The sequence below is a fragment of the Camarhynchus parvulus genome, chromosome 10 (assembly GCF_901933205.1).
Source record: "Camarhynchus parvulus chromosome 10, STF_HiC, whole genome shotgun sequence".
Taxonomy (NCBI): domain Eukaryota; kingdom Metazoa; phylum Chordata; class Aves; order Passeriformes; family Thraupidae; genus Camarhynchus; species Camarhynchus parvulus.
This window is the reverse complement of record NC_044580.1, coordinates 586,963-599,122: the sequence shown is the minus strand read 5'-3', so window position 1 is coordinate 599,122 and position 12,160 is coordinate 586,963. Positions and strand designations below refer to the sequence as shown.

General features: G+C 42.3%; 1 protein-coding gene across 2 annotated transcripts in view; it reads left to right on the top strand.

The window, feature by feature from the left end:
• Nucleotides 1-12,160, top strand: part of RORA (RAR related orphan receptor A) — a 71,984-nt gene that overhangs the window by 41,074 nt on the left and 18,750 nt on the right. Inside the window, exons 2-4 of one of the 2 annotated variants that reach the window (XM_030955092.1) lie at nucleotides 544-629; nucleotides 8,557-8,698; nucleotides 10,417-10,623. In XM_030955092.1, coding sequence (XP_030810952.1) covers nucleotides 544-629; nucleotides 8,557-8,698; nucleotides 10,417-10,623 — 435 coding nt within the window. Of the gene's footprint in view, nucleotides 1-543; nucleotides 630-8,556; nucleotides 8,699-10,416; nucleotides 10,813-12,160 lie in introns of both variants that reach the window. The other variant, XM_030955091.1, reaches the window with a different exon arrangement.

Sequence of the window (12,160 nt, the reverse complement as noted above, 5' to 3'; positions counted from 1 at the left end):
TAACACACAAATAGGTACCAATTCCCTTTCTATTCAGATAGGTAAGTTTTGGACATGCAAAATGGAGTTGCTCTCACCTTGTAACTTCTCTTTAGGGTTGGCCACTTGTGTGAGCTGGGTGGATGTTGGTGGCTGTGGTGGATGTGGTGCATTTGCTTCCAGGCAGGGCAAGCTTTAACGTTACCTGCTGTGGTCTTGTATGAATACAGTTGGAAGAAACCTTTCTAGTGTCATCTTAGCTCTTTGGCCAAAATGTGAACTCTCCTATTCTTTTTGGCTTTGAAATGCTGATTCCAGCCTTCTTGTGGGTTCTTAAACACCTTCTCAAATGACCCATTTTAATAACCCAAAAGCTATTATATAACGAGCAGCCATAATTTAGTCCAAAGCTCTAGGGGATCCTTGCAGTTCAGCAATGAATAGTTAATGCAGTATAATGTTTAGCAGGTTATTAGTTTTCACTGTACAAATGCTGATCAGGGAATGCTTTTATAAGGTGTTTAAAAGAAAATGTAATTAACTGGTTGCGTGCTTCTGTTGCAGCTCAAATTGAAATTATTCCATGCAAGATCTGTGGAGACAAATCATCAGGAATCCATTATGGTGTCATTACATGTGAAGGCTGCAAGGTAAGCTTCTAAAATATTAAGTCTGAAAAGAAGCATTTAGCCTTTTGATAGTGATAATTTTCCTTCTTTTTTTAAAGAGCAAGCATTGCTCCTAAGTTGAATATAAAATAGTTGGGGATTCTGAAGTACTGGTTTTATTTGGACTTTAAATAGGATGTTTCCGTGACACACACACGATTACACTGCTGCAGATTTTAGGACAATCCTCCAAATCACACAGTTGTGCTAGATTTGCTGTGCATTGTCTCTCTCTGCATAAACAGAAGAGGTACAGAGATGATCTGCTTCAAGTACAGCACCAGGAGCATTCAGTTCATTCAGCTGAGGGAGGACAAGTCTGGCTTTTCTGGATCTCCCTGTGTGGTTTTGCTCTGTAAATTGCTATGAAGCTCTGCTGAAATAGGCGAGAGCTCTCCCCTCTGTTTTCTTTTGCACTCTGCTGCAGTTACAAATCTCTTCTGTTTGGCAGGGGAGATGTTGTTTCACAGCCACACGTGCTCCTGGTGTTCAGCATGCTCAGGTCTTGCTGAGACCACTGCCTGTTCCTTGCAGTGCAATCACTGCTGTGCAAGGTGTGGGCTTTGAAGTTTTTCCTGGAGTTGTACCTTTGGTAAATCAAGTGAGCTAGGATTGCACTAGAAGCATTTCTGTTTTGTTCAGTGTGTCTGTTACAACCAGGAATTAAACTGGACAGTGCCAACAGCAGGCAGGAGTGAAGCTGATCACTACTTTTGATCCCTAGTGCAGAATTACAGCGCTGGCTTGGGGTGACACAGTGTGCACAGCATGCTCTGGCTTGTTCTTCTCTTCATGGATGAATGTTGCAATCCCATGCTGATAGGTTTTCTCCTCCTAATCTATACTTGAGGTGTGAAGAATTGATGATTATAATAGTTTTTCGTCTACTCTCCTGACCTGCTTGATACTACAACCCATCTTCAAAAAGTAGCTTCCTTGCTTTCACATTATGAAGTTTTCTTTTGTGTTTTTCCCAGGAAGATTTTTGTGTTTTCATTAACACATCCTCTCAGTCTTATGGAAGTATTGGTAACAATGAAGGAAAAAAAACTAAATTAAGAATCTTGGAATGATGTGGGAACAGCACCTTCTGCCCTTTCTGACTGCTGTTACTATGGAAAATACAAGAAATGTACTAAAAATGCATTGATAACAAAGTGGTGGCTTTTTCCAGGTTTATGTTGTTAAGCAGTCTTTGTGAGATTTGAGCTGTGGGAAGTGCAGACATTTATTGTGAGAATGCTGCTCTCTGACTGTCTTGTCAAGGATCAGGTTGTGTTCAGGGTCTGAGAGCTCTTTTAATCTTTGGATGGTCTGGGACCAGAGTACCTGGGAGAGAGATCTGTGACACCCAAACCTGACTGCAGACACAGCAGGGTTAACGTGGTGCTGGTGCTCGGCTGGGCCTCCCCACATGGGGCTTCTTGCAGAGCAGGAGCCCAGGGACAGGGAAGATGCCAGCTGTGTTTTCCTTCCTTCATCTCCGTGCACTTAGTGAGAATGTGTATGTAGTATACTGTGTTTTAGAACAAATAATTTTCCTTCAAGTGCTCTATAAATCAAGTTCTGTTGGAGCTCTGTGCAATCCTCTGCTTCTGAGGATTCCACCAGAAGGGTCAGCTGGTGAGAAGGGCAGAAGGGAGGGCAAGCAGGCAGGGCTGCTCAGCACGCTGAAACCCCTCTGAACCTTGAAGGCAGAAGGTGAGAATTAAGAGTAGCCCAGTGAATGATTTAGGCATTTTCTCCTTCTCTTAAAGGAGCACATTGAAGTTTTGTAGCCATACAATTTCAGACAGAATTTTAAAGCAAATTAATACTTGGTTAATCAAGTTACCTTCCTTTGAGAAGCTCACTCCTGAAGAAGTTCATCTTCTTTAATGCCAGAGCCCAGACTGGCAGACTGGGGTACTGCTGGTGGGCACAAGTCACCGGAGGAGTTTACATGATCATGGCCTAGGCAGCATAAAATGACCTGCTGTGGCTGTGGATTCTGGATTCTCTGGGTTCTTGTGCTACACTCTTCCACAGTACTGTCAACAAAGTCTCACCCAACAGAACTATTTTGGCTGGTGAAAAGGATGGCATAGCTTGGCTCCTGCCAAAGCAGCCAGGTGTGGATTGGTATGGCTTTCTTTTCCCAGCTTTTCTGTGGCTGTGACTGCTGCAGGTTTGAGCATGCTCATGTTGCTCTTCATGTTATGCTAAAGCTTCCTTTGTAAAAAGTACCTGGCTGCAAAGAGCTCCTTCCCAGTGCTGTGCCTTGGCTCCTGCAGCCCATGCCCTGCACAGTCCCAGAGAAGTCAGTGAGGTTCTGCACAGGTGCCACAAACCCACCCACATGCATCAGATGGCAGGAGCAGGGCTGTGGCTGTCAGGAGGGAACAGCTGTGCTGCTGCCCTCAAGCCAAGCCTGTCAGGAATGATCTACAGGCAGCAACAGCCAGAGCAAAGTGGGGTGTTTCAGCTTGGACTGGTTTCATTCCAGTTTGGTGTGAACTTTGATGTTACTTAATCCTAATGTTAACTTAAATGTTACTCTGGAAATATTGATAAACAGTAGAAATACAGTTTATTCAAAACCTAGTCTGTATCAGGGATGAAATCATAGACCAGCTCTTGTCAGATTGACTTTTGCTGGTCCTGTTGCTCTTCCCCTGCATTGCAGCCATTGCATTTCACAGAGTTGAAAGTGTTCTGACCAAGTTGAGTTGTTACACTGCATTTCACATAACTAGACGTGAAGATTTGTAGTAAACCCCATTAGTGTTTCTTGGGAAGTTTTCATTTCCTACCTTGCTGTGATGTTGCTGGCTGTTCTTAGTGGCAGTGTTTTGCAAAGGCATTGAATACTGCCGACCCCCTCAGTCTATTCAGCTCAATTTGAATCTGCCTTTAAAAAAGTAAAATTTAACACCCCTTCATCATGTCCCCCTTAACTGAAAATTTGAGGTTTTAGCCAGGCTGTATTTTACACTTTATCTTGAAAGTCTTCTGTGGCTTATTACAAATAAAATAAAATTTTTAAGAGAGGGTAGTTGCAGGAGCACTGTTGACAAAACTGGTATCTGTATGGAGCACTTCACTCAACCATTAGTTGTGGGAACCCGTTAACAAACCTTTATGCTGTAGGAAGGACCGTGCTGGGAAAGGAAACTGGTTTGTACACATCCATGTTCTTTTCTCCTAGCTGGAAGTTGAATTCAGTTCCACATGGTCATACAATGAACTATATAATTTAATTTGCAGATGCAGTTACTTGGTTTTGCTGTCAATAGTTCATGCCCAGCTGACCCACCAGTGCAGTAGCAATCCCTCTCTTTACCTGACTGCGTGTAGCTGGTCTAACAAAACCTCTCATGCAGGGCATTTCTGGGCATTTCAGATGCTTATCAGAAGGTTTATCAGTACTGGCTTTTGTCTCTTGCGTCTTTTAAGACCTCAGATGATCTTGTTCTGGTGTGCTGTCCCTGCCTATCTTGCTTTCATTTGTGGACAAACACAAGCTCACTCCTGTCTTTATTACTGATGTAAAGCTGAATGATTTTGCTCTGTTTTCAGTGACACTGACTTTGTCTTTATTAACACAGTTCATTAAACAATATTGTCAGAGCACTCTCCTACCTTAACAACTAAAATACGTGCTGGTGGTCATAAAAGGGTTAAAAATCCAATTTGAATGTTTGCCTGTCTTTTGTATTACAGTGTATTTTTCTGATGTTTCTTGGAAGAAAATTTGTGTTGGTTTGCTTTAGAAAACAGCAAAATAATTACTCCCCCCCCCCACTAATTGTTAATTGCTCAGAATATTGCAAAACTTAATGATACGTGGAAGTCTTTAAGTATTAGCCATAAATCATGGGATTATGAATAAGCCTTTGTTGTCACAGGCTCGCATACAGTCATTCCAAAACGTCTGCCATTAGGATGCAGCAAGGCAGCTGTCAGCTGTTTTCTTGTAATTAAACAGCCAATGAGCAGCTAATTAAGACATATGTGTATACAGAAGTGGAAGTGGGTATGTTAATGAACTGTAGGAATCAATTCATTAAATGAAAATTTGTCAAAAGACCAAACATGAGCTCAGTGTTTCAGCCCATGCGCGGTGCAGAGGGAGCGCGTGCGGTGCCACTGGGGACACCAGGGAAGCACAACTGGCTCAGGAGCCAGCTCAGGCACCAACGTCTCCAGTGCTGAGCTGCCGAGCAGAGGAGCCACTGACACTATTAATAGACTTTGCAAAAACTGCTATTTACATTTCAAAGTCCTTTTTTAACAAGTTGTTATTCCAACTAACTTAAAGATGAAAAGTTCCTGTGCTCTTTTTTTCCCCAAACCTGATTTTGTGGCAGTGAACGAACACCCATAGACTGTGTTGGTATAAATAGGAGTCTGAAACACAGGGACCAAGCTGTGGCTTGTTACTGCTCTGCTCTTCTGGCACCAAGTGGATCCATCTGCAGGAGGAAAAGGGAATGTGCGGAGCTCAGGGGCTGGGGCTGGACCTTTGTGCTGCCATCAGGAGGGGCCGAGACGTGGCCCAAGGTGCCATGGGCCAGAGTGCTCTGACACCGGGGCTGCTGCAGTGCAGCACCAGCTTTGTGTCTGTGCTGATCAGGAGGGGTGGCTCTGCCTGGGCCCATTAGGTCACATAAGTAATGGTTGTAAACATGCACGCAATAAAAAGCATGTGGCCTGGGCTGGCTTGCATAAGGCTTGAACGTCTACACGTGTACCAAGGATGCATCCACCTCCTCCTTCCTGGTGGAAAAATTATAGCCAGCTCTGTGCCTCTGGCAAAAGAGAAGGGAATAGAACAACAGAATAGAGTGTTCTCCTTTTAATAAAGGAGAGAAAAAGCCTAGAAAGAAACTGTAGGTACTTATGGAAGGCTCCTGTAATAGGGGCTTCCCCATGTGTCTTACAGTGATGTGAAAGCCCAAGGACCACCAAAAGCTTACATAACTCACAAGTAAATGACAGCACCATAGAACAAACAATCCTCACTTGACCTTCATTGTCAGTTTGCTCCCACATGTGAGATACCTGTGTTTTTGAGCTCTGGACAAGTTTAGATTAGCTTTTGAAGTTCGTGGCAAGGTTTCTTCTTTCTTTTACCTAGTGCTGATGTTTTCTTGGGTTTGTTTTTAAAAGCAATTTACTGTATCTCTGGTTTGTAAAGTGCAAGTGCTTTTAAAGGCCTGGGTTCAGGCATTTCTGCTCTACTGGAAATTTACCTTCAAGCTGTAACTTAGCTGATATATTGTACACTAAAATGTATTGAGCAGCTGTGTCTCTAGGGAAAATCTGGAAAAGGAAAAAGGCCAGTATTTTCTCCATTATAATACTAAAAATAATATTCAGTTTGACAAGGCTATTCTTAATAAAATATGCCGAAGTGGCAATTCAGAATCAGTGTGCGTATATATATCTCAGCTAAAGGAAAACATATGGATCCTTGAGGTTATTGGGACATGTTGGCTTCACATACTGTTTAGGCTGACTTGCAGAATCTCAGAGGTGGCAGAGGGTCTCATGGAGCTCATGTGTGAGCATGTCATTCAGTGTAACTAGAAGAGTGTTTGGAGAACTGAAATTTTCAGGGACTGATGCACAACCTTGACCAGTCACTGGTCAAGTCAATCCGTAATCCTGCTTTTGTGGTGAATGGCATTGCACTTGCAGTTTAGTGGTGAACACACTTGTACTTGCACTGCAGTGACAGACTCCACTGATGGTGCTCCCAGAACTAGAAATGAATCAATCTACTTACCGAGAGTTGGTTTCTCTGGAGGGATCAGTTGTGATGTTGGAATGGTAGACATTTCCATGGTATTTCAGGTTGAATTATTATTACAGGGTGAAATGCATTCAATTGGAGCTCAATATGTGCAATACTTTCAGTCTCAGTAACAATTACCTATTGACAAACATGAAAAAAGTGATTGAAAGTTCAGTCATATAGAAACAAAGACCAGAAAAAAAGGGTAACAAATTATGTACAGGGAAACAGGATTAAAGACAGCATCTTCAGTTTGTTTTTTTTTTAATATCCCATGTTTCCCTAGTAAAGCTTTAATAAAAGGAGTGTAACCCACAAAGACTGGTGCCTTCCTGCTAAGATTGAGCAGGGGCTTTGTCTCAGTGTTTTGCCATGTTTCTGTCTGCAGCCAGTTTGATAGGAGCTACTTGAGACTTGTCATACAGATGTCCTTCCTTTGTTTGCTTCACCAAGTATCTGTGCATGTGCTGAGGGACTCCAGCATGAAACCTTTGAGTAAATAACAAATTGGTAAAAGTCCAGCTTTAATTAAAAGGTGCCCAGCCTTTCCAAGGAGCTATTTCCTTTGCAGCACTGTTAATTAATCCATTATGTGGCAACATAAAACTAAAATAGTGTGCTCACTGCTCTCAAATGCCTCTTTAGAATGACTGCATCTTTGCAGAATCCTTGTGAAGTAGGTATTACACACACAGCAGCTTATGTTTGGGCAGTCTGTGGCAAAAGGATGAAATGGACTTCAAAGCAAGCAGCTGCAGAGTGGTTAATGACATGCGCCTCTCTGGAGGAGACAATAAAGTTGAAGCTGTGCGTAACCTTCCAAGCTTGCTTTGGAGCCGGGGTTACTCAGGAAAGAGATCATACATAAAACGTGTTTTAGTTTTTCCCCTCCTTAAGCATCTAAATCCTGCACAAAGTTGAACAAAACTTGGGCTGTCAGCATCAAACTGACTCTCACAATAGCAGCAATAGGTGACAGCAGCACCAGTGCAGCGACCATCCCTCTGGCCTGGGCACTAGTGAGGCACCTCAGGTGCTGTGTCTGGTTTTGGGCCCCTCATGACAAGTGACATTGAGGGGCTGGAGTGGGTCCAGAGAGGGGCAGCAGAGCAGGAGAGTCTGGAGCACACGTCTGTTACTGGTTTTAAGTCTGATAAGGAACAGCTGAAGGTGCTGAGGTTATTTAATCTGGTGAAGAGGAGGCTCAGGTGTGACCACCTCGCTTTCTACAACTCCCTGATAGGAAGATGGAGCCAGTTGGGTGTCAGGCTCTTTTCCCATGGAGCCAGCAACAGGACAAAAGAAAATGGCCTCATGTTGTGGTAGGGCAAGTTTCAATTGGATGGTAGGAAAAAAATCTTCACTGAAAGATTGAAGATTTGAAAGGGTGGGCAGGCATTGGATTAGACTGTCCATGGAAATGGTGGAGTCACTATCCCTGAAGTGTTCAAAAAGGTGTGTGAATGTGGCACTTTAGGTTTAGTGGTGAACACAGTGGTGCTGGGATGATGTTTGGACTTGATGATCTTAGAGGTCTTTTTCCATCTTAATGATTCTGTGAATCTTTAAAAAACATATTAAGAAATTATCCTTTGCAGGAGAAACTGTTCAGCATTGTGCTGTGTATTTTTAAACACATACACACACTGGCAAGGCTGAACATCAGAGCCTGCCACTGTCTCTCCACAGAGCAGAACAGGGTGGTAGCTGTTGAATCCTCCCTATTTTGGAGACTATGACAACCCAGGAAAGATAGGAAATCAAGGTCTATAATTAGTTTTATCTCATTTGAAAAGAGCTAGTCTACCATATGTAATATGGGATATGTAAAATCAGTGAATAAAAAGTGTAATATGTAATATGGCATATGTAAAATGAATGAATAAAGTGTCATTCCTTTACGTGTTACAATGCTTTTTTAAGGAACTGCTTCTTGCTAGTTACTGGTTTTTGTTTATTTCTAGGAGAGAAAAAAACCCAACAAAACCTTTAGTTTTAACTTCCTTTAGTTGACTGTAGAGCACTTGAACTTCTTTTCTTTTAAGTATGCTATCCTTGCTGTCCTTCAGAGTCTTTATTTGCTCCATCAGTTAACAGCTCCTTGACTTGTGTTTTGCCATGGCACGGCAGGGCTTTTTCAGGAGGAGTCAGCAGAGCAATGCCACGTACTCGTGTCCTCGGCAGAAGAACTGTCTGATCGACCGGACCAGCCGGAACCGCTGCCAGCACTGTCGCTTACAGAAATGCCTTGCTGTGGGGATGTCTCGGGATGGTAAGCGCTGCTGGCTCGGGGCCTGCCTGCAAAATACTGACATCAGGGGTGCTGTCATGGATGGGCAACCAAAAAACAGCACTTATATGCTAATTATGCATTGATAGCTGAGATCATTAAGTGAGTTTCAGATGTTGCTTCATATTTTTCTATGTTATATGCTATGTGTTTTTAGATGCTGCTGTATACTCGAATGTATACAAATCAGGGCGTGTACAAAGTTCTTGGAGTTGTCTTTTTTCTTGCTTACCTATTATAGCTCTCAGTTAAGAGCTTTGTCTCTGGTCATTTCTTGAAGATGTGGTTTGTTTTTCTGATGTTAATATATTCATATATTCATTGATACATTCTCTATATATTTATATATTCTCTATATACGCATTCCAACTTAAGTGACCTCCTGTAGTTGCAAGTAGCACTTGGTGCATGGGCACAGATCAGAACTGCCTCACAGTATCAACTGAAGTTAAATATGTGTATAATGAATAATGGAAAAAATACAAAGAAAAAAATAATGCAGTGTTTTTTCGAAGATGGAATTCTGAAGAAGAGATGTTCCAGTGCTGTTAAATATTAAGCTCAAAATTGCAGCTTGAGTAGTGATGAAAGCCCGCCTCTGCCAAACAGTTGCTTATGTAATTCAGTCAGAACTGGCTTTGTAGCTGAGACTTGCACACCTCCCCCACAGATGGAAGGGAGCTGCCACCACTTACCCATTTGAAGATCTGACTCAGTCTTTTCCCCTGCCACAGTGACAGCAGCGCTGCATGTTCTGCAAATACATACACATTACTCTAGGTGCATAAGGCCTTATCAAGGAGATTGTTCCCAGATTACATTTACTTCTTGAATTACATTGTCTTTATTTTTTTTTATTGGCCATGAGACTAAAAACCTGAAACAGTTGATCATGTAATGACTACTTCTTCCAACATGTTTGCTTTCCTGTAGAAAAGCTGAAGGCAGTAGTTGCCTTTCTAAAGGATGAAGCTTTTACAGCTGATACAGGTCCTTGAAATCCCATGCTGCATCCTTGAGAATTCCCTGGAAATTCCCAAACCAGTTGCTGCTGGCTTACAGCTAATGCTTCTCAAAGTTGTAGTAATGCTGTGGAGATACACACATGCACTTGTGTGCACACACACACATATAGGTTTAACAATTACTCATCTACTAAGCATTTTTGCCTGTCACAGAGGCACTTTGGTGGCAGGTTTGGTGGTTCTTCCCACATGCTTTAGTCCCAGTCTCAGTAAAGCTTGCTGTTGATACACTGAGAGAGCCCCCACATGTTGGCACCACACTCTAGGTTCACTCCACAGCACGAGTGTACAGCTGGTTGGAACTGGACAGTTGTCTCAGGCCAGTGTGTTCTGGTTTAGCTTCTTCTTTTCTAGGTAGGGTTTGAATGCTGAAGAGATGCATCTGTCAACCTCAACGGACATACGAGAGAAAATCTTTCCAGCACAGAAGTGGAAAGTTAATGAATTAAGTTAAACCAGTGACTTCTAATGGTCCATTTCAGTGGCCTGTCAAGACAGTCTTTTAAAGAGCAGGTGCTGTAGCTGTGTACCTGTAACTGAGAAGTGGTTCTTAGGTCTGTCCATCCTGCAGATTTGGGTTTGTGCTGTATCCTTCCATGTAATGTTGAAAGACTCACAATTAAAAGGCAGTGGTGGATGTGTAGAGATGTAATCTCTTGTGTGTCTGTATTTCAGCTGTAAAGTTTGGTCGAATGTCAAAAAAGCAGCGGGACAGCCTGTACGCCGAGGTGCAGAAACACCGAATGCAGCAGCAGCAGCGGGATCACCAGCAGCAGCCAGGAGAGGCAGAACCACTCACACCAACATACAATATCACCACCAATGGGTTAACAGAGCTACATGACGACCTCAGTAATTACATTGATGGGCATACCCCTGAAGGTAGCAAAGCAGACTCTGCAGTTAGCAGCTTCTACTTAGACATACAGCCTTCTCCAGATCAGTCGGGTCTTGATATTAATGGAATCAAACCAGAGCCAATATGTGACTACACACCAGCATCGGGCTTCTTCCCTTATTGTTCTTTTACAAATGGGGAGACCTCTCCAACTGTGTCCATGGCAGAATTAGGTAATGAGAGAGAAAAGCTTCCATTGTAATTGTCTTAACAGTACCCTTTGGATTAAAGTGGCACGTGTAGCCAGTGGTAGTGAGAATGCTGCTTCAGTAGAGCTGTGGGCATGGGTGGGCATTCTTGTGTGAAGTGCACAGTAAATACCCTGATTGATCTCAGGGCACACGGGAACTCCTTACTGCTCTGGACTAAAGCTCCCTGGGGACTGGGGTTAATCAGTGCTACCAGTGTTGCTTTTGCTTTCAGTCGTTGCTGTAGAACCCTGGGAATACTGATGAAGAAGGTAATTTCTAGTGTTGAGAAAACAGGGCATTTCTTTATTTGCAGATTATTTTTTAACAATTTATCTCCTTTTTTGTTACCTCAGTACTGTTACTCCTAACAATAAGTGATGAGGCTGATTTTCTTCTGCTCTTTACCTGAGAAAAGCACTGGGCTAATCTGAGGGCAGTTCTTGTCACTTATTGAAGAGGATCTAGCCCCAGATACTGAAGGACGTTTTTGAATGTAGCAAGTTTTGATAATTTCTCTAAGAGCCTTATAACAACCACATTAATTAGCACATTTTACTTTAAACTTTTCCCTTAATGATTACACTAAGCCTGAATTCCACAAGCATGACTTGTCAACAGCTGAGACTGGAGTTAGAGTGTGCTGTGTGAACTGGTTATAAACAAAGTGGAACAGGACATCAAAGAACTGGTTTCGTGATTCCATTACTTATGTAAGCAGCCAGGCATTTAAAATTGATTCTTAAAACTTGCTGAAGCAACATTTTTTTCTAATGATTTTATTATGAAAACCTAAAAATAGTTCAAAAATCAGGTATTCCACATTAAAATTTTGTGTGGTTTATTTTATGTTCTTTTGAGAAGTTTTGCAGAGAGGAAGTCACAAGGAGCTTGCTTTTTAATGTCCTTATGTTGCAGAATGCTGCAACAATGTAATTTGTCCTGACAGCCAAAATACTGTGTCTGGCATCAGTTCAAATAATTTCAGATAGGTAAAAAGGAGAAGAAAATGTCAGGACAAAGGCAGCAATACTAGCTTGTCTCAGTGAAATGACTGCTAATTTTCTCGTGGAAGGTATTAAAAAGATCTACATTAAACCCACAGAAAAAAAAATAGAGGGTTTTTCCTTTGTAGGCCCAGTGTTGAGTTCGGACCACTGGCCTAACAAAGTTTGTCCTGTTGCTTACCTTTATTTACACAGTGCTTCGTTTAAACCCTGCGCAGCATGATTGGGGTGCCCAGCATTAACATTACTGAACAATGTTTGAAGAATGTTTGTCTGCCGGATGAAGGTTTCAATTTAGACAGGTGTGGCTGTTCAATGAAAATATT